At 40.1% G+C, this 21,811-nt stretch overlaps 3 protein-coding genes across 4 annotated transcripts; all 3 read left to right on the top strand.

Annotated features, from left to right (window-relative positions):
* The first annotated feature begins 476 nt into the window (after positions 1-476).
* On the top strand, positions 477-5,015 carry LOC111239326 (52 kDa repressor of the inhibitor of the protein kinase-like). Its single transcript, XM_022769186.1, has 5 exons — positions 477-779; positions 1,488-1,608; positions 1,696-1,803; positions 1,927-1,963; positions 2,079-5,015. The coding sequence occupies exons 1-5, from the start codon at positions 691-693 to the stop codon at positions 3,986-3,988; spliced, it is 2,265 nt and encodes a 754-aa protein (XP_022624907.1). The 5' UTR covers positions 477-690; the 3' UTR covers positions 3,989-5,015.
* Positions 5,016-5,494: 479 nt separating this feature from the next.
* LOC111239331 (microtubule-associated protein 6 homolog) lies at positions 5,495-12,571 on the top strand. 2 transcript variants are annotated; one of them, XM_022769194.1, is made up of 4 exons: positions 5,495-6,606; positions 8,219-8,432; positions 8,961-9,009; positions 10,954-11,020. In XM_022769194.1, exons 1-3 carry the CDS (start codon positions 5,837-5,839, stop codon positions 9,003-9,005), a joined length of 1,029 nt encoding a protein of 342 aa, XP_022624915.1. In that variant the 5' UTR covers positions 5,495-5,836; the 3' UTR covers positions 9,006-9,009; positions 10,954-11,020. The 2 variants fall into 2 exon arrangements, with proteins under 2 accessions (XP_022624915.1, XP_022624913.1); XM_022769192.1 differs by lacking the exon at positions 8,961-9,009 and having other exon boundaries at positions 10,954-12,571.
* Positions 12,572-15,300: 2,729 nt separating this feature from the next.
* LOC111239329 (histone H4 transcription factor-like) lies at positions 15,301-21,780 on the top strand. Its single transcript, XM_022769190.1, has 10 exons — positions 15,301-15,381; positions 15,828-16,043; positions 16,919-17,145; positions 17,236-17,347; positions 17,446-17,598; positions 17,698-17,772; positions 18,420-18,540; positions 19,376-19,514; positions 19,601-19,725; positions 20,862-21,780. The coding sequence occupies exons 2-10, from the start codon at positions 15,893-15,895 to the stop codon at positions 21,292-21,294; spliced, it is 1,536 nt and encodes a 511-aa protein (XP_022624911.1). The 5' UTR covers positions 15,301-15,381; positions 15,828-15,892; the 3' UTR covers positions 21,295-21,780.
* The last annotated feature ends 31 nt before the right edge of the window (positions 21,781-21,811 follow it).

The raw sequence follows: 21,811 nt of genomic DNA, 5'->3' as shown, positions 1-21,811 counted from the left end.
TTACGCACCCTAACTGTCGAGCAGGAACCTAACTTCAGCGTGAAGCGTGAAGACGTGACGGTAACACATCAAGTAATCGTTGCCGATTACTAATTGATTTATTTTCTTTTTTGTTTTACATACAGTCAGATAATGGCCGAAAACAGAAACGGGTTATTGCACGATATTTAGCACACATCACCTATCTTTGTAAACAGCGACAATCAAATCGGTCGCCCTACTCTCCATTGCCAGCTAGCTAGCCCTTGTCTTCTGTGTTACTTTGACTTGGCTGGTGGATGGCAGCAGTGCACGGCGGAGAGCTGCTGCCACTGCATTTATTAAGGACGAAGAAGAAAAATGGCCGGGTATCTTTTAATTGGTCGATAGAAGCATTAGTAGCACGAATGACCAATAGTAATGCGTCAGGTTCAAGTATGTCCAATCACAGGTCTTGTAGGCGGAACATCGTCCTGTGTAACGATCTACACCAACTTCAACCGTTGTGTATGTGTCGCGAATCAGTCAGCACTGTGTTGTAATTGTTTATGGAAACGCCTGTCAGACACCAGTTGAGTATAGTAAGTAACTTTCGTTGTCTACCAGTGTATGAAACCACCTGCGTCCACACGAGTCCCTAAACCAAGGCGCCAAAGCCAGCAGATGACAATACCCAGCTAAGTTGGCTAAGCTAACCACCTAGCCCGAAGCATGCCGAATTTTTGCGCGGCCCCAAACTGTACACGGAAGAGTACACAGTCGGATTTAGCATTTTTTAGGTTTCCACGGGACCCAGAGAGGTAAGGCCAATTATTTAATAGTACTCACATTGATTAACATATGTACTAATAAAACCAGCTTTAACCGTTGCGATTTCTTGGTTAAATTGTACCAGAATGGTTGAAGAATCATTACATTTGTTAAGCATTACTTCATAGAACTGAAATGCAGTGGTTTGTTTTCATGTTGAGTGTAAGATTGTCCTTAATTTTCTAGGACCTAATTTAAATTACTAGTAGCGCTGCATTTAACCATTATTTATATTGTTGTTTATGTTGTATATCCAGGCTTACCGTTCAACTCTGAGGCAGAGTGGGCTTAGTGCTACTTCGTAGATAACTCAGACCCATGATTAGGCTACAGCATACAAACTAATGTTAGATCTAGGTAGCAAGCACAGTCAATGTCTCAGCAATGTACACTGCAGCTATTAAAGATTAGAGCCGATTTCATAGTTGAAAATTCAACATAAAGCGAGAAAAAATATTTTTCCAATGCGTTATTACTTAATTCCTTTATCTGTTTTTTTTTTGTATAATAGTGTTTGCCAATGCTGCCCTCAAAAAGTTTATTTTGCATGTTGAGAATTGTAAATATCGCCCGTACGAACTTACTATGTATCCATAAGATGGTCATGAGCATCTTATATAGACTTGGCTACTGTCTCAGTGGATTACTAATTTTCAAATGCCACATAAAGCTGTTTTACTTTGTATCTTTTTCTTTAGATGCCGAATCTGGGTAGAAAACTGCCGCAGAGCAGATCTAGAGGCGAAAACATCAGACCAGTTGAACAAGCACTACAGATTATGTGCCAAACATTTTGACCCAGCTATGGTGTGCAAAACTGTGAGTATCTGACACAATCCTACCCAATCAGCCTTCCCAAATATGTGTTTCTCCCAAAATGGCTTATATGAGTTTATTGTTTCTCAGAGCCCCTACAGGACTGTATTGAAGGATACAGCCATTCCAACTATATTTGATCTGACAAGCCATCTAAGAAATCCTCATACCAGACACCGCAAGCGGATTAAAGAACTTGTAAGAAAAATATTTTTAGCACTTTGCTCACCTTTCAGGGTTGTTTAAATGTTTCTCTTAAGTTTAATAGTTTGACCAACTATTGTCTGATTTTTTAAAATTAACTATAGTTTTTCATTTCAGACTGAAGAAGATATAAGAAAGATTAAAGAAAGGAGATGTAAGTAAATAAGAAATGGATTGTTTGTCTTGAATGCAAAATATTAATGATAATTTTATGCCATATCCATTAACTTAAAATGATCACTGTTGCTTTCTTGTCTGTCTCTACTCAGTGGCATCCTCCATTGAACAGCTTGTTTCCAAAAAAGATGCAGCAGTTGAGGATGGAACAAGCACCAACGAGGATGAACCTCAGCTGTCCACAGAGGAGAAAGAGTTTCGTGAATATCTGAGATCCTTGTTTGAGGTTGTGGTCCTGTTAGGAAAACAGAGTATCCCATTAATGGCTGAAAAAGCATCTGAAGCTGAACATAAGTCCAACAACTTCCAGGCCCTTCTAGATTACCGCATGAATGCTGGAGACGAAGCTTTGAAGAAGCGGTTTGAGGCGACAGCTGTGAACACAGAATACCTCTCTGCAACCCAGCAAAGCCAGCTCCTGGACATCTGTGAGAACACAGTGAGAGAGGAGATGCTAATGGAGGTGAGAGAGAGTCGCTTCTTCTCCCTCGTGACAGGTGACCTTGTTGAATTTTCCAACGAGAAACACCTGCCTCTATTTTTACGCTTTGTCAATCAGCAGAACGTCCTTCGAGAGGAGTTTTTGGACTTTGTTCTGTTTGATGGTGATGAGTCTGCGCTGGTAGAGAGGCTGGAGGCCCAGCTGACTGACCGTTGGGGGCTTAGCATGGAGGACTGCCGTGGTCAGGCCCATAAGGCCACTGGGACTTCCACCACCAAAATGAAAGCTGTGGCAGTATTACTAATGGAGAAGTATCCCCTGGCATTGCACATGCCTTGCTCCCATATGGCACTTAACATCCACCTGGCCAGCAGTCTGCCTTTTCCCAATGTCCAGGTTGTCATGGAGACTCTGAGGAGGATTGGTGCTTTCTTTAGAACCCCGCTCACTCAGGATGAGCTCGAGAAAGCTATCTCCTCTCACTACCAGAAAAACGAAGAGAAAGGAACAGCACTAAAACAAGCTTCTGGCTCAGGATGGACAGAGCAGCACAATGTCTTTGATGTGCTACTAGATTTGTTGCCACCTCTGCTGCTGTGCATGGACAGCATTTTAGACAATGATGATGGAAAGTTTGCTGATGCTGTCACAGCAGATGCATATTCAATCACAGAAACTCTGGCCGAATTTGAGATCATTGTCACCATCGTCATCTTAAAGAATGTTCTCACATTCACCAGAGCCTTTGGGAGGAATCTCCAAGGGGAAACACTTGATGTGTTTTTTGCTGCCAACAGTCTAACTGCTGTGCTGCATTCACTAAATGAGGTCAATGATAACATTGATGTCTACCATGAATTCTGGTATGAGGAGGCTGTGAGTGTGGCCAGTGTAATGCAGATTCCCGAGAAGGTCCCGAGGCTGTTCCTGCGGAAGCAGCGTGCAGCTGATGTGGGTGAAATCCAAGCAGAGTCATATTTTAAGGAGTATGTGACTGTCCCTGTTATCCGTGGCATCATGCAGGAGGTGGAGGACATGTTCTCTGAGAACAACCTCAAAGCTCTCAAGTGTCTGTCACTGGTCCCAGCTGTCATGGGCCAAATGAAGTTCAACACCACCGAAGAGAACTATGCAGATGTTTACCGCAACGACCTCCCTAACCCAGACACGCTTCCTGCAGAGCTTCACTGCTGGAGAATCAAGTGGAAGCACAGGGGCAAAGAGGTGCGCCTTCCCACAACCATCCACGAAACCTTGCAGCTTCCAGATGTCAAGTTCTTTCCCAACGTGAACTCCTTCCTCAAGGTGCTTTCCACCTTACCTGTGCTGAAACTGGAAGACAACAAAAGTCACACAGCAAGTGAGCGGCTGCGCACTCATCTTGCCAGCATGCCCACTAAGCAGTGGAACAAAAGTCTCGCAATGCTCAACGTTAACACTCATGTCAAACATGACTTGGATGTCATGGTAGACAAATATTGCAGACTCTACCCGGAGGATGACCCTGAAGCTGAGGCCGCGGCTGAGGAAGCGGCTGACGAAGATGGTGTGATGAAATGATATGACAGACACTGAGCTGAAATAGCTGCTCTGGGACACAAATGAACGAAACAGATGCTGTCAGCCATAAACACACCCTCCTTTGGTTGCTCATGTATGTTTTGAACATTTACAGTTGAATATTTGTATTAATAATTTAAATGCAGATGTAAAGAGGTAGTGGATGCCATTCATATTCAGTCTCTGAGGTTTCCAAGACAAAAAAAAAAAAATTACCCTTGTTCTTGTATGTGGGAAAAACATTGGTGTTTGCAATGCATCACAGCTCAGTCTTGCATTGTAAATAATCAAACATCTGGAAATATAAGTTACTGCCAAAGGCATGGTCTGTAAATATTCAAAGTTCTGAGTGTGTGTCAGACTGTTTCATTATTAGACTTGCATCTGTAATGATGCTGTGATCTTAAGGAAAAATATTTTGTCGTCTATTTTTTTTCTTCATTGATTTTATTTGTTAAATTGTGTTGATGGGTTTTCTCTGCTCAAATGAACTCATCAACATCTCATTTACAGTTGGCTCTTCGTTACTGTGTGCTTTTAATTCAAACCACATGATGAACTCATGTAGCCCTGTTGATCTACTGTAGTTATTCCATTCCACTGACTGTGAAGCAGGAGCATCACAAGAGGGAGCAGTTACACCACTATCAGACCCTGAATTAATGCCATTGGGAAATATTTTTGTTTTATAAATGAAAAGCTTATATTGCTAGGGTGATATATTTTGGATAGTTATGAAGGCCAGTATGTTGAGAGTTCACCTCTGTAGAGGGTACATTCTAATTCAAACAGGTACAAGAGGAAAATACCATTCGGATATGTAATGAAGTTGCGTGTTTGCCTCATCATGCACTGTTCTGCAGAAAAAAATGCAGGAAATTTGACACAAGTCTGGATGTAGCAGTAATTGAATTGTATATTGTTGTTATCACGTGGTTTGCTTTTATTGCCTCCCACAGTATTCAATAACTTGTCAAATTCCACATAAACTTTCAGTCTGGTTTCAGCTTGGTTTAATAAAATCCTTTTATAGAACACAAAATGAAGACACGAAGTCAGCTTTTTGGCAAAAATGTTACCTTTTATTTTTCTTTTTTGCAGTTGCATGCAAACTATTTTTCGATCCATTTACTTACCATCTTAAAATGACATGCAAACACCACATTGAAAACGAATGTAAAGGAATTCTATGAGTCTTCGCAAATGTAAACACTTCAGTCTTGCAGTTTGATATATGGACAAGTGAGGCTTTGTGTTATTTTTCGCGATTTTCAGCTGCATTATCGGCCATTTCCTCCAAACAGAACAACAATAGGCCTCTGTTGCATCCACTGTAGGTTGATTTGGCATTTTCTGACATGGCAGCACAGGGGTTAACCGTGCCTCCTCCCTCTTCCCTGGTCCAGACGGTGACGGGCTCAGGTGATAGTTCACCGTGCAAACTCACAGTGCAGAGCCCGGCAAGTGCATCTCGAAGGATCACACAAATGTGGGTGGGGTCGCTTTGATGCGCAACCAGACAGCAATGTGCACTCCACAGCAAAGCCCAAAGTCCATTTAAACTTCAGTAAGAACAAATAGCCTGCAGGAGGAGAGCGGGGAGGGGGCGTGTGGGCTGCTTCCTTTAGTCTCAAACAAAGATTGGTGAGATATACTCAGCAGAGAATTACATAAAGCTGTAAGGAGGAATAACCCTGACTGGACAAAAACTGAGAGGGTACAGGGTGAGGGACCGAGCAGTTGCAAGTCTTCGAGTCGTGAGTAGGACGTTTATTTTGCGCGTTTATCCCTGATTGAGAGGTTTTTTCTGTGCACCTTTTCCTACTCAGCCTCCTAGTATTTATCATCATGGCATGGCCGTGCATCACGCGTGCTTGCTGCATCAACCGCTTCTGGACCGAGCTGGACAAAGCGGACATAGCGGTGCCTTTGGTTTTCACCAAGTACTCGGATGTGGCCGACGTGCAGCATCTGCCCCATCACCCGCAGCCGAAACAGAGGGCCGGCGCCATTGCCATAGAAACCCAGCCCCATCACGGCGAGCAGGAGGCTGCGAAGGCACCGCCCGCGACGGGTGCCGCAGCGGGCAAAGATGGCTCTTCTGCGTCCGTCATGCGCCAAGACTTCAAGGCGTGGAGAGTGCGCCCCGAGCCCAGCTGCAAACCCAGAAATGAGTACCAACCCTCGGCGGCCCCGTTCAATACTGAAACTCAGTATCAGAAGGATTACAAACCCTGGCCTATACCGAAAAAACACGACCACCCTTGGATCCCAAAACCCAGCCCCACCGCCGCCGCCGCCGCTGGTGCTGCTGCCGCTACCACCACCTCCGCCGGGCCAGAGCGCAGCGCAGCGAGCGGCAAGCTGGAGCACGCGGCAGCCGAGGCCGAGAGCGGCGTGGAGAAGAGCGAGATCGAGGAGAAGATGCAGGAGAAAGAGTCAAAGGAGGTGACGAAGAAAAGCGTGAAGAGGGAAAAGTCAGCAGAGAGAAAAACAGGTGAGAAGACGGAGGGACAGATGCCTGCAGATGTGACCGCCGAGCAGAAGAAAGGCAGAGCAGCTGCAGACGCTCTCAACAGACAGATCAAGGAGGTTATGTCGACTTCCAGCAGCTACAGGTAAGTGTGTGAGAGAGTGAGCCATGATCATGTTCTGGGGGTGACAAAAATGTTGTTTTTGTTTGTTGTAATCCCTTTGAAATGAAAGCCTAAGTTCTCTCTTTTACAGTGACAATACAATAGATTATACAACCAACTGATGCATGTTATTTCTAAAGCTATCCACAGTGCTGCATACAAGTATGCCCTGTTTTAACTAACAACAGAAGTGGTCTGTATGCCACACTGCTCTGTTGCTCTGTGATAAAACATTTACAAATCATCTAGGAATATTTGGTGTTGCACGTTCTCTTGTTACAATCTCCAGTGATTTCCAAAGCAAACTGATATTACCACAGATGAAGATTTCAATATTGATTTTTTCTGCTTTATCCTCCACAAGAGTACTACCAAATCAATGCACTAGCCCATAGATGAGTAAAGCCAGTAAAAGGGCCTGAATGTAATCATGTATCTTAACATGGTTTCTTTGCACAGGCTTCCTCCAAATTGAATTAGGAAGATGCACTGAAGCTAATACTTGCTGGCTTCATTCTGCCCCACTGAAACAGAAGTTAACATATGTCATGCCAGTGTTTTCAATTTCATATTTAGTTTGTTGAAATAAACTTAGTGTGCCACTTTTTAAAGCTGAGTATGGCCTATGCTTTGTAAGTGCTGAAACAAAACTAAATCTGATTACATGATTAATGAAAAGCTACATTAGTGAATAGAAGCAGTTGTGCAGAGGAAGGACACACAAATGTACAACAAGAATAAACGAAGAAATCATTAGAGATGACATTAAACCCTTGCTCCTCAGAGAGTGACAGGCCACATGATCTTTGAAGTAGAATTTGAAAAATTTAAATGGTCATTTACATAATTTAGTTAGTGAGTGAAACAACTGTTGATGCAGTGCACACTGCAATATCAATTACCAGTGATAAAAAAAGAGGAGCATTCTCCTTTATTTAGCAATAGGAATGATCTAGGCCAATTTCCTGGAGCACAACACTGAATACTCTCTTGATACATTCTTAATACAAAATATGTGTATTCTTTATTATCCATAGGGGGCATCCAAAGATGTATTTACAAGCTAATGATTTTAGCTTTTTATAGTCTATACCAAATCAGTTCCTGTCTCTGAGAACCCTTAAAAAAAAAAAAAAACTAATATTTTGACATCAATGATAAAATGAACTGTTAGCCAATATAGAAAAAAATTAACAGACTAATTGGATCATGTATAGTAATTAAGTTTAATGTTGTATAATATACCAAACAACTGGGACTAATGCTCCAAGGCAGTATGAAAACATGCAGTGTTCAATTCCAACTATTTAGAGCTGAAACAATTCGTCAATTAATCAATTATCAATCAATTATCAATCCATCAGCAACTACTTCCATAATCGATTCATCCTTTCAGTTAAAAATAATAAACATTCTCTGGTCCCAGCTTTTCCAATGTGAGGATCTGATTCCTTTTCTTTTGGTAAACTGAATATCTTTGGGTCTTGGGCTGTAATTTTTCTGATCAATTGAGAAAGTTATTGTCATATTAAATGATCCTGAAAATAAAGTGCATCCCGTAAGCCTTCATGTTTCCCTTTTCAATTTCTCTTAGAACTGAGTTCAAGGCATATAAGGATGTGAAACCAGTGAAGCCCATCAAAGCTCCATCTCAGTATAAACCCCCAGTGGAGGAGTCCAGTCTGGAGACCAGCTACAGTGCCACATTCAAGGGGGAGCAGGTGAAGGCTCTCCCCACTGACAACAAGCTGCTGGAGCGCAGGAGGATACGCAGCCTGTACAGTGAGCCTAGCAAGGAGGCTGCCAAGGTGAGAGCCTGTCCTCACACAGTTCCTGTGCTGTTCCTGCAGGTCTGTGAAATTCTGCTATCATTTATACCATGAGTTATTTTTCCTCTAAGTACACAGAATGACATACAGTAAGTGCCTTCCTTATAGTCATGTCTAAAACTTTATTAGCCCTGCTATATCCAAGGTTTAGTATTATGTGATTTACACACTGCCCTTGTTCATAAATTTTAGTTTATTATACACATCATCAATGTCTTGCGCCAGCGTTATTGGTGGTCAGACTTATTATACATCAACTAAAACAACTTCATATCTCAATTTAGAGAATTTTTACATTTTTAAACTGTTTCAGTAGCCAGCCTGTGTACATTTTAAGTAAATAAAAAATAACTAGGCCATTCAGCAAACTGTACATACTAATACTGAAAATGTTCAACGCATCAGTTGCATGTTATCCACAGTTCAGACAAAATTTGGTTAATCATTTTTTAATAATGTGTCAATAGTAGTGTGTTCATATGGCCACTCCCTCTCTCATTCTTGTAGGACTTCTCAGAGACTGAGAGCAGCTCTGTTCTAAATCTGCTGTAGTCAGGTGTGTTCTCTGTTTCTTCTAGAAGGCATGGAGGCTGACCTCAAATTGATCAGACGCAAACGTGCATACTGTACACCCACACACATACACACACAGTATGCACCTTGGCCAATATGAGCCTCAGTCACATCTATCACCCAGCTGCCAGATGCAATCCGCCCCGAATTATTAGCCACATCGTCACGGATCGCCCACCTCTCAGCCTGCACCACCCACTGCCTTTTGTGGAGCTCAGTAGTTTCAACAATTGATCAAATGTTTATGCAAGAGGGTGGATGGATAAATGAAAACATGTGATAGAATCAAAGAAAAACTAGCATTTATTGCATCAGTGAAGGCCAACAAGATAAAACTTTTTCACATTCGATTAGTATACATTTATTTAGTAGGGCTCTATTTTGGTGAGTGCATGGTACAAATTATTTAAATTTTAATCACAAGTCGTTCCATGTCTGCACACAATTAGCTCACCATGACTGCACACAATTTTTGACTGCATACAAGTGGGCGGAGAGGCACAGTAGGGTGTGTACCAGTGGCAGTGCCAAGAGTGCCAAGTGGTGCAGTATATTTTTGGAATCAGGCATTGGTAACACTTGTTTGCAGATGATGCTATCCCTTTGGCTTTTGATGTTTGATGCAGTTTGCAGCCTCAGTATGATGCAGCCGTCCACAGCATCAAGAATGTGTACCGAAAGTTAGCAAATGTGCTGAATCTAATCTGGACTGATCTCTTAATCATGAGCACCATGGTGCAGAGCTCACAATCTGCCACCACACCCAGTGTTAACATATTCCTCCTAATTCCACCTTGACTGTTTGTGGCAACAAAATTAACAAAAAATATGCCATGCAACCTACTTTGCACCTCCACTCTTTTATTCACAGAAATACAGCCCTTCATTTTTCTGTCAGAAACAGTGTTTTACAAACATTTGTCATCTCTTACAATTTATACGTTTTTAAGGTTTATTTATTAAGCAAAAGCTGAGCATGTATGCAACTTTTTTGCTGTTTATTTTATACAAATGGACCATGTGGGAGCTTCTCCAGACGTTTTTTTTTTTTGTTTTTTATGTTGTGGAAACTCCACAATAGCAGAAAGGAAGTGCCTTGCTTAAGGAAACATTTGCACCCACATTTTCCCCGTCGCTGTGGGAATTTGAACTAGCAGTCGCAAGCCTGCTTGTCAAGCCTCTAGGTTTTGCCACCACTATTAATGGTTGAATGTAACCAAAATATTTCATCCTTAAAAGTGTAAGACTAACATCATATACTAATATAAACCATGTACTTTGAATGTTATACTTTCCTTTAAAGTTTATTTTAATGGAAAACTGCATGAACCACTATTCTATAAAAGGAAAGGCACAAATACACTTTTTGTGCTGTTTTTTTTTTTTTTTTGTCTTCATTGCACTAACCACATTATGCAAATATCACCTTTACCATATGGTGTCATTTGCCCGTCATTACTTTAAGTAACAGGATAAAAAAAGGGTATGTATTGCATGTTGAAATAGGACTTTGACATGCTGTAGAGTCTCCATGAGTTAAGTAAACATTTAAAGGAATAGTTTGACATTTAAGGAAATATGCTTGTTTGCTTTCTTGCTAAGAATTAGATGAAAACATTTATACCACTCTCATACATATTGTTAAATATGAAGCTACCACCAGCTGCTGATTATCTTAGCTTTTTTTTTAACCTTTGGTCAGAACTAGGCTAGCTGTTTCCCATTGTTTCCATGCTAAGCTAAGCTAATTAGCTGCTGGTTTTAGCTTGATACTAAACATACAGACATCAGAGTGATATCAATCTTCTCATCTAGCTCACAACAACAAAAGCGAATAAGTGTATTTTCCCAAAATGTCAAAAGTTTAACAAACTTCTTTTTTAAAACAGAGTTTAATCTCAGTATTTGCACCTCTCTTCTCTTTTAGGTGGATAAACCAGTGTCTCGCACCAAACCAAAAAAGACACCAACAACAACAACAGGAAAGATGGTGAAAAAAGCAAAAGAGAAGCAGATTGCTAGTTCCCAGTCAGCCAAGAAGAAACCTTCTTTGACCGCCGCAGAACCCAAACCAGAGGGAGCTGTCACAAAGAAGAGCAAAGAGATCAGCAATAGACTGGCTGAGGCAAAGCAGTAGAAGTTACATCTCCACACTTTTATGTGCGTGATCAAAGGTTACTTGACGAATTAGGCAAATCTCTTCCCTTTGGTTTATTTCCTTACCTGTTGTTTTTGCTGTCCTGTCACATATTGTTCACCTTTGAATGGGCACCGATGTTGAGCTTTTAGGATAATGCAAATAACTTTCACTGTATACTGTGTGTGTGAATGTGTGTTTGTGAGTGTGTGAAAATATGTGATTGCTTGTGTTTTGGTGCACAGAACCGCTTATTAATTGAGCACATAATTTGCACATTATTTATATGAGTTCTGTTTGACATCAGACTACAAAAAAGAGCCATCTGTACACATGCTACATGTGTATGAAAGGACATTTTTACCATTGTCTGAATGGATGGGAGTTGAGAGCTATATTAAAATGATTGTAGAAAATGTCAAGGGGATGCTTTTTCTCTGAGACTGTATCACATGAGAGGTTTTGTTAAAATACAGTTTTACGGTTGCGTTCCTAGTTACAGTGCCTCCGCTGTATGGTCCTGGTTTTCATTTCATTGTTCTGGATGATATCTGGTTTCATCAGTTTGGTTGCTAAGAAACCAAATGACCTGTAATATAATTGCTAAAGCTTGCATGCAAGACCCCGTTTTTGGTTGAGTAGCAACATTTTAGCAGACTATACTGTATGTCACAGTCACATTTTAGCTTGTAAATCGAGCCATTAAAGATAAATGTATAGGGGTAAGACCTTTTCAAATATAATGCATGTGTAGTAATAGACTGATCACACCAAAAGGTACATACAGTAAGAAAAATCATAAAATAGTCTAGTGGCTGTTAAAGCTATAAAATAAACACACCAGCAATATGGTTTCACCCACAAACATATTTCTTGCAATTTAAATGGAGATCCGCTCCTTTAATTTAACAGGAATACTGCAGTTTTTACAATGACTCAGTATTTTGTGGCATTGTGCTCCATCCTCTCCTCTGAGCTGTGACGCTGTAATTGTGCTAAATAAGAAAAAAAAAAAGAAGAGATGCACATAGGCCTGAAAACCTGTTGTATTTACTCAATAATTTTCACTATGAATGGGCTGATCTCTCCAGGTGTTGAAAGACAAGGAATGGGCCAGGACTTGAAGTTCAGCTCTTTAAAATGCTGCTGTCTGAAAATGCGCAAACCACATCTGTTCATTGTGAGCGTGACATGAGGCGTTTTTACTAAAATGTCATCACACCCTATCCCTCTCTCCACCTGTAAACACAGTAAGTCGTCTGCCATGATACCCTCAGTGGCCAACAGTGTGTGAGGGCCCAGTCGAGCACTAACCACCGTGAGTCTGCTTCCAGTTTTAGCTTCCGTGTGTGTGTGTGTGTGTGTGCGTGCGTGCGTGCGTGCGTGCGTGCGTGCGTGCGTGTGTGTGTGTGTGTGTGCATGCGTGCACGCATGTGTGTGTGCGTGAATGAAAGACTTTTTTGTGTGTGACCTCTACAGCCTGCTGCCTGCTAGCATCAAGTCTGACCCAACCACAAGAAGTGCTGCTATGCACTCCAACACCCTGGTGCTATATCTCTCATCATATATGCTGTCTGGTTTGCACTGCGGGTGGCGTCAGACCAGAGTGAAATGATGATATGACAATGTCATACCGCTGCAGACATGTTGTGATTTTGTGCTTGTATTCTCAGCTTGCTCTGAATGAACTCTGATTAAAATGATGATACAGAATCCTGTGTTATGACTTATTGCATCCTTGTGTCCTAGCCACTAGTATCTGTTGAATAACATTATTCTACCTTCACACCCATAATCTGACTAAATATTTTTTTTGCAAACATGAAAATGTGGGAATTAATAAATAGGTTTATTATATATGTATGTACACACACACACACACACACACATACATGATTTGATGGCACAGTATAGATACATTATTAAAAATGCTAAATTGACCTAAATGGTTCCCAAAGTGTAACATATAAGTGCTGTAACTGGATATTTGCTATAACCTAAACTTTAATTTATATTCATTTGCACCAGTAAAATATCACAATGTAGGCTGATACTTAACTAATAACGTAGTTATACATAGTTATATACGTTTTTTTTGTGAGTATAATATGGCATTAACTAATCAAGCCTAATCAAGTTCAACTGCTGTTCCCTCCTTACAAGCATCATTTATATATAGAGGCAAACAATAACTAAATCCCAAAATGCAAACTCATGCTCACTGTGATATTCAGTGTGTTATGAAAAACATTACAAAGAGGGTTCAGAGATGTCTACTAAAACCTTTATGGACTAAATTACAGTAATCACACAAAATGATTTCTAAATTCTATTTGATTGTAAAATCTTAAATCATTTTGTAGGCCTGGGTTTTAACACTCTTCAAGGCCAGAGTAAACACAACATGTAAGGTTTTTTATAGCGGAGGAATGTTGTGCCCTGCAGATGTTTTAATCCTCAAAACTCAGCAACATCTAAAGCCATTTAAAGGGTGTTTTTATTAGTATAACATGTCATCAGCCCATTGCTGTATATATATTTTTTCTTTTACAGTTCAGAGATTAATTAATAGACCCAAATTGTCCTCATCTTAAAACAAAAGATGAATCTGAAATGGTGGTCATTTTCCTGTGAATCAGTCATCCTGACATGAAACTGCATGAATAATTCAGTTGTTATGGGCTCTTATGTTTGCAGAGCAACATGAAATATTGAATAAGAGATCAGCGATGGCACTGGAGCTGCCCAAGCTCTGTCCCCTCTCTAAAAGACTTTGGCTGGATTCCGCCTCACCTATATAGCCTGTTATGTTGTGTTCAAATGGTAGAATTGAGATTTAATACACTTGTTTCACTGTGTATGAAATATAGTGATATGATTTGGGTGTTCATTTCTGTCATGTGAAAGCTCAGACAGTTACTCTCTCAACAAAGTCACTGTTTCTGCCACTTCACCTGTTTATATGAAAATGGTGTCCAGCCATAAAATATTTATGTAGACATGTTCAGCCAATTAAAAGCAGTGTGGGAGAGGAGTTCCCAGTTTGTGAGTCTGCAGCAGGCACAAACCTGAAAGAAATTTAGATTAAAATGTGCACCACAACATACAGTAAATGGCTATTTTGAACACCTGCATTGTTGAGATGAGTGTACAACATTGTGTGACTTTATTTGTGTTGTATCGACTTCACATTAGGAGACATGCACCCTCTTGAAAATATGGTATTCCTTCGACAGGCGAGACATTGCATAGTGGGGTGGTGGTATCCAGCAAATTATGACCTCTAGTGGACAGGATGTATTGCACAATCTCACAGCATCATTCCAACCTTGATAAAAAGCTAAGCTAATAGCTCACTTTTCCTTCTCCTTAACCTGCACTTCATATGGGAGTCTGAAGGGTTCACAGGCTGGATGGGATATGTAGTTCCTCCAGGCATAAATCACCTCTCTTCCTGCCTGGGTCCAGATTTTGTGGATGTCATGGACATCTGAATACTAGCCATTGCAAAGAAATCTTTTTTTTTTCTTTCCAGCCGGATTACTCATCTAATGACTCATCAGATTTATTTTAAGACCCTTTGGAAGGAACCAACCCCTAGATTGGGAACCACTATATTAAACTACCACACTGTAGGCCTATATAAAGTAGTTAAAACTAGCTTGACCTCAGTTAACTAAGCAATAAAATGCTGCTCACAATAATGATGCATTAGTACTAACTATCTAATAATATGAAATGATATTGCAGTTATCTCCCTGGATCTTCAGGATGAAACCAACATTTGTTTGATTTAAAAAAAAAAAAATAAAGGTTTCACAAGTGGGTTTCAAACAGCATTAAAGCTTTAACAAGGATGCATAACACAACAACAACAACGATGGCAACAACAACAACAACAACAACAACAACAACAACAACAACAACAACAACAACAACAACACATGTTTCAGCTTCTCTTTTTTCTCTGAAAATGAGAAATAGTTTGTATTCTTTCACTGAGATAAACTTGTTCCAGTTTTGAATTTGTAGGACGGCTCTCCTACAGCAGGTGGCGCTGTGCTCTCTTGCTGTCTTGTCAGTGGTTTTGAATAACAGACGAAGAAAAACAACGTCCGTTGACGCAGAAAGGAAATAAACAAAATCAGACAAGCTCAGAGGAGGGAAGGAGAGTTAGCCCAGAGCACAGGGCTGCTGCAGCGACTGACACTAGTACTCGTAAGAAACTGTTACAAAACTTCGTGTGTCACACGTGTCGGAAACTTTAGCGTGTATTTACAAATTCCGCATAAAAATGCCATTAATATTTCTCACGTGAAATTGTTAAAAACGATAATAAGCTGTGTAGGAAAGGTCAAAAAAAAAAAAAAACTGGTTACCTGTGACATGTTCAGCGGTAGCTAGACTGTTAGCTAAAATACTAGCTTTTATATAAACACGACATATTTAGCTCGAGCTAGCTACTGGTTTCGTAGCTAACTAGTTAAATTGGAAACAGAAATGTATGTAAGTGTTTTCTAGGTAATGTAACCTTCCCTTTTCAGTTATCCAGAGCTAACTCTAGATTATATGCAAACCAGTTGAAATGCTTCTTAAACTGTTAAGATCACAGGTTATTTCTCTCTCTGTTGAAATTACTATCACTATGTGTTTTCCTCTGGCAGGTGGTCAGGATCGGGTCTGTGTGCAGCTGCAGCAGCTGAACACAAAGTGGACATCACTTGACACCATGATGACGACTAAGAGACTAGACAATTTTGAGGTGGCTTGTGAGTGGGCTTCATGCACCTTCAAGGGCCGCACCATGGAGGAGCTGAGTGACCATATGTCACTGCATTTAAAGGACTACCTGGGAGACAAAGATGCCCTGGAGGAGCTGGGTAAGTGAGGCGGACAGTTGTGTACATGGTGCACATGTTAAACAACCACTAACAAACACAAGAGGTCAGTATATGTCAGTTGTAGGACTGGGCAGCATCAAATTAAGTAATATTTTTTAAAATGCATGGATGCACAAACATTTATTTAAGGTGTTCAGTGGTTCAGACAAAAGGGTGGAAATCTTTGATAATCTCAATTTGATTCAGAAGCAATTCCGGACTCAATATTATACTTGATTTAATAAAAAGAAAGGTTAACTCTATATTTCGGCTACTACATCAGTATTCCTGCAAATGAAATATAATGGACAGTTAACTGGTCTTGATGGGGGTCACTGTCTGACTAGCAGAAAAAAGCAGAGAAGGTATTTTTATTTTATTTAAGTTAACTGCATTACCTTGGAACCGTCCTTAAGTCTTTTTCCTCAATGAAAAAGAACAAAAGTGCTAATTTTCTGATCGATAATATCTTGTTAGTAAAAACAGAAGTTGGTGTGAAGGTTTAAAGGGCGGGAAAGAAAAGAAGACAAAAAGCCACATTCTGCTGTGTTGTTTTTAATGTTATGTCTACAGTAACATCAATATCAAGTAAAGCCATTGTTATTCAAAATGCTTATTTTCTTTACCAACTAAAGCTGGTTGAAGTTTTGTAAAGAGCTGCAGTATGTGTTGGTCAGCTGAATATAAGACTAGACTAGAGCCTGTTTGAAGGAATTTATCAAATACACTGACATCACTTACATTTGGTTGGTCAAAATTTGGGACTTTTAGTTTTCTGCCCAGCTCTGCTCAGTCCAAATCCGCACTCCGTGTACATTCAGTAATAACCGTCTTTTCTTCATTGCAGTAATTACTCCTTCCCTCTCTTTGTTTAGATGAGTATGCTTGTCTCTGGAACGGATGTGAGTTTCTATCTATGGGTAGTCCTGCGGAACTGGAGGTCCACGCTTACTTCCACAACTACCACGGTAAGCTCAAGTTTGTCGGGTCACAGCTGCTCAAGTCCCGTCCTGACCTGCCCAGCTGCAACCAAGGCTTACACAGCAACAACCTGGTTCCTGAAGGATCAGATGGATATGTTTGCCAGTGGGAGCACTGTGATGTAGGTATTTGTTGTTTAAGTTATTCATTGATCATCAAATTATTGCTTTCAGCTTGATCATCATAAAATTAAATTTTTGTCTTTCTACAGAGTACATTTAACAATCCTGAATGGTTCTACCGACATGTGGACAATCATGTTGAAAGTGCTGAGCCACAGTCATTTTCACAACAGCAGCAGGCTCTCTTCTGCCATTGGACAGGTATGACTGAATAAGAAGAGGTTAAAGAGATGTTCCTGGTTTGTCCAAATTTACCTGCTCTCACATTGTGTGATGTATGTTTCCTGTCTCTGTAACAGGCTGTGACGCTTTCTTCAAGATCAGGTATCGTTTGAGAGAACACATGCGGAGCCACACTCAGGAGAGACTTGTAGCCTGTCCTACATGTGGCAGCATGTTCTCCAGCAACACAAAGTTGTTTGACCACCTCCACAGGCAGGCCGAGCCAGTGGGTGAGAGGAACACATTGGTTTGTAAAACTTTCCCAGGATGCTGATGTTCTAAATGTTTTGCATAGATGCTGATATCTGCACATGTACTTATTCAAACAGAGTCGCTGGTGTGTGAACATTGTGGCAAAGCTTTTTCCAGTGAGAGACTTTTGAGGGATCACGTTCGTCAGCATGGTAATAACTTTCAGTTTCTTACAGTTTTAACATTGATTTACAGTTGTTAGGGTTGGACTGGTCAGATTTAATAAAGGACTGTTTTATCTGTTCCAGGCGTTGTAACTCCAGTGTTTTATCATGGTAATGTAGATGGAAAGCATAAATAGTAAAATTTTCAGTCTTGATCAGATTGTCCTGACAATTTGACAATAATGGCCTTATTATTTTCAATTGCTGAAGGAGGTTGTGTTTTAAAATTAATTCTTAACTTTGGAAACAGTACTTTACAAAACAGTCTCATCTCAAGGTCCATTTAGTAGCCGTTCTGGGGCTTTTAACCATGTCAGATGGTCTTCAGCAGATGGAGCCTGCTGAGTTGTGACAAAACTGTAAATGACACTTATTAAACATAAATTTCAGCACTTTAAGGAGTTGAAGGAGAACATTCTTTGATTTATAAGTATTAAATGTATGAAGTTTCATTCATTTCACATTCTTTTCCATTGCAGCACATTGTTCCCTGACATACCATTAGGCTGGAGTTAGACTGTTCTCTTATTCAAATTATAAAGGAATTATTCATATTTATTAAATAGGATTTTAGAATAAATAACAAAGGTATCACATCTAATTATTACTTTTGTAACTTTTTATTTAACTCCCAGTGAATCAGGTGAAGTGTCCCTTCTGTGACATGACCTGCACCACTTTGGCAGCACTGAAGATCCACATCCGGTTCCGCCACTGTGATGAGCGGCCATTCCCATGTGACTTCTGTGACAAAAGGTAGACCTTCAAAACAGTTGACTAGACATCCAGTTGACATCAGCTATACGCTGTGTACAGCCCCCTCTAAATTATGTCGTCCTCTAAAATTGGTATTAAAAGTTGTGATATCAAGTTTCTTTAAACTGCTGTATCATAAAGGTTATCATTCATTACCTATGTTTAAATGAGTAAACTTTATTGGTGAAGCATTTTATTTGTATAGCACTTTTCAAAACAGGAGTAGCAATTTCCTATACAGAGGGAAATATTTAAGAGAAGTTATAAGAAATGTTGCCAGTAACACTAATGTTCACTACCATCAGTGTTTCCTCCATCCTCTGCCACTTTCTCCTAGAATTTTACTTGCTCTTTGGATCCTTTTACTGTATATTTTCAGTCAAAATAGCCCCTATAATATCTGCTACATATGGACACACTTTTGATTGGATCACCAAACAATGGAAAGACCTTTTAGTAACTCTTTGTGTTTAAGGGTCTTTGGTATATTTCTAAACTAATTTGATTTGAGGAAAATCCATATTACAAAAAATGCAAACAAATACAACAAAAAGGAACAACAACTAGCACTTAGGGCTATTAACCCAAACAGTGAGAATGTCACTGGCCCCACGTGTTAATTACAGTAGCTTTGTACTGAGAGAGTAGACAGTATAGAATCTATCTATGAAAAACTGTAAATAAATATTGTCAGTAATTATAACCTGTAACCTTTAAAATGGTATTTAAGAACGATAAACTTTGATATGTTTCTGTAATTGACTCATATCACCATCATAAAATAATGTTGTCACATTATTATTCTTATTTATCTATTTAATTTTTGTTTTTAAAGATTTAAGAACCAACGCGATCTACAAAAGCACACAGAGGTCCACAATGAGGGCACAGTGTATCACTGTACTGTGGAGGGTTGTGATTACTCTTGTCACACATTCCAAACTATGAGCCACCACTTCAAGAGAGTACACGAGGTTTGTTAGCACCAACATAAAGTGAACCTCAGTAGTTAAGATAATGCTCTGTTACTGACATTAATCATGATTTTTTTGACCAACAGGTCGGGGGGATGTCCAAATATAAATGCCATATTTGTGATAAGGTCTTCTCCTGGTGTTACACTCTCACACTTCATCTTCGCAAAAAGCATGAGCTGAAATGGCCCTCTGGACATTCACGCTTTAGGTAAGTTATAGCGGCCAATGAGCGCTCAGTGCATTTACATGGCAGCTTCATCCAGTCTGATTATGTAAACTAGATGCCGTCACACATGGGTCGAACATTTTGGACCCACTAAAAGAGACCTGTGGAAAAAATATCTGAACCTGAGGCGCACACATTTATTGTTTTACAAAAGAGAGACCTGAGAACAGTAAGATCTGACCCGAATAAACCTGAAGATATTTAGACTCGATCCAAAATGTGGTTGATCCTTAGAGACCATAACTGAGAGAGAACACAAACAAAGGCAGCAGTGTGATGCACTATCAAAGAATTTGATCACTTACCAAGCAGCCATGGTGGAAAAGACCAGGTATATAATAATATTAATAATAATGATAGTAATTATAGTGATGATGATAATAATAGTAAAAATGATGATAATAATTATGTCCTAAAAATGAAGATAAAGTCATAGAAACTCCACCTGATACCTTGTATGCAGGTCTATTCAGGTCCACTTTGGTATCGGACATATTGACACACAGTGCCAAGACCCACTGTGACAGCATAGTGGTAGGATGAAAGGAGAGGTCATTGCGCCCATCAATACATCCTCATATTCAAAATAATTCCACCCAGAAAAGTGACACAGTCACCTCTAAAAGTCTAAATAGGTGAGTTACTAATGCTGCACATTTTAGTATTTGAGGAAATTCAGACACGTTGACCCTGTAATGAAATGCTTTCCTGCATCCTGAACCCTCCAACATACATGGACACTCAGGAATCAGTGTATTTCACCACTACTTGGGTTGGGGGTACAGATGTAATCTGATTCAGACCCCGTTGCAGAATTACAGTAACCAGGTTACATTTTCACATATTTTGGAGTTATTCCTGTGTGTCTCCATTTTGGACAGAACTTCATAGCATCCTTGAAACTGTCTTTCTAACCAAAATTATTATGAGTTTTGAGTTGATGGATAAATATGTGTTGAGAATATTACTTGTAAGAAATCTTTAACTAAGCAATGACTGAAAAAAGAGATACTTGGTGTTCATGTAGTGGAGGTAATTAATTTTAATGAGGGAGCCCAGACTGATATACTTTTTGAGATGTGATTAGTGTAAAAAAATATTTTCTGTTTTCTCCACAGATACAGAAAGGATGTAGATGGCTTCCTAAAAGTAAACATGGTACGATTTGAGACTGTTGAGGTGACCAAGGAGATCATGAAGAACATGGCCAAAAAGCCACAGAGCCTTCGGAAAAGTCCTCGGACCAGCAGCCGGAACAAGAGGGCTGCAGTCACGCCAGAGAGCGGCCGAAGCTCTCCTGCAGGATCCTCCTCGCCCTCCTCCAGCTCCTCCTCCTCATACTCCTCAGAGTTCTCTGGAGGTGAGGACGTTTCGTCGCAGCCCAGCCCCAGAGGCAGTGACTCTCCGGTCTACTGTGTGATGAGCACCATCCCTCACATTGAGGACGAGCCTGGAGGATTATCTCAGGAGGACTGCGATGGTAGTGGGACATCTGGAGCCGTTCAGGCTCTGACAGAGGTTGCGAGGGGCCTTGGCATGGACGTGGTTTGATTGACATTTGCACTGGGTGAAATCACAGATGTCCAGTGTAGGCTCTCGTGTAGCTGTTATGCAATGACATTTTTTTGTCTTTTTTAGTATATTTGGCTGTGGAGCTCTCAGTGGAGATAATACTGGAACTATTTTTTTCTAGCCAAAGCCTTGTCATGCTCTCCAGTGTTTGTAGTGATGATACATTGAGATGGTTCTCTCTACACTGGTTCTAGGGGACCACACATTCACCATAGCAGCTCTTACTAACTCTAATGCCTCAGCTTAGCTTTGTGACGTCTTGTGTTTATGAGATCGCCTGTTAAACATGCAGTAGATGACTCTTTCTGACAAATTTTACATGAATGAGGCAACAGCACTACAAAGCAAGTTCAAAGAAATGATGTTCTTTACACACCATGTTCCATTTTCTGTGATAATTCCATGATATTCTCCAACAGAGGATTTAAGAGGACATTATTTTTTATTGTAGCCTTGGAATGTTGCTTAATTTTATTGTTACATATTTTAAATACAT

This window comes from Seriola dumerili, unplaced genomic scaffold (genome assembly GCF_002260705.1).
Source record: "Seriola dumerili isolate Sdu_G_001 unplaced genomic scaffold, Sdu_1.0 BDQW01002293.1, whole genome shotgun sequence".
NCBI classification, from domain to species: domain Eukaryota; kingdom Metazoa; phylum Chordata; class Actinopteri; order Carangiformes; family Carangidae; genus Seriola; species Seriola dumerili.
Note: the sequence above shows the minus strand (reverse complement) of the source record. Positions and strands in the feature narration are given on the sequence as shown.

Bases quoted from the DNA above. Each gene is read 5' to 3' on its own strand.
- LOC111239326 (XM_022769186.1), top strand. From the start codon at position 691: ATGCCGAATTTTTGCGCGGCCCCAAACTGTACACGGAAGAGTACACAG. The intron at 1,804-1,926 runs GTAAGAAAAATA...TTTTCATTTCAG, and splicing joins GCAAGCGGATTAAAGAACTT to ACTGAAGAAGATATAAGAAA. The intron at 1,964-2,078 runs GTAAGTAAATAA...GTCTCTACTCAG, and splicing joins AAAGATTAAAGAAAGGAGAT to TGGCATCCTCCATTGAACAG.
- LOC111239331 (XM_022769192.1), top strand. From the start codon at position 5,837: ATGGCATGGCCGTGCATCACGCGTGCTTGCTGCATCAACCGCTTCTGG. The intron at 6,607-8,218 runs GTAAGTGTGTGA...AATTTCTCTTAG, and splicing joins TCGACTTCCAGCAGCTACAG to AACTGAGTTCAAGGCATATA. The intron at 8,433-10,953 runs GTGAGAGCCTGT...CTTCTCTTTTAG, and splicing joins CTAGCAAGGAGGCTGCCAAG to GTGGATAAACCAGTGTCTCG.
- LOC111239329 (XM_022769190.1), top strand. From the start codon at position 15,893: ATGATGACGACTAAGAGACTAGACAATTTTGAGGTGGCTTGTGAGTGG. The intron at 17,599-17,697 runs GTGAGAGGAACA...TTATTCAAACAG, and splicing joins CAGGCAGGCCGAGCCAGTGG to AGTCGCTGGTGTGTGAACAT. The intron at 19,726-20,861 runs GTAAGTTATAGC...TTTTCTCCACAG, and splicing joins TCTGGACATTCACGCTTTAG to ATACAGAAAGGATGTAGATG.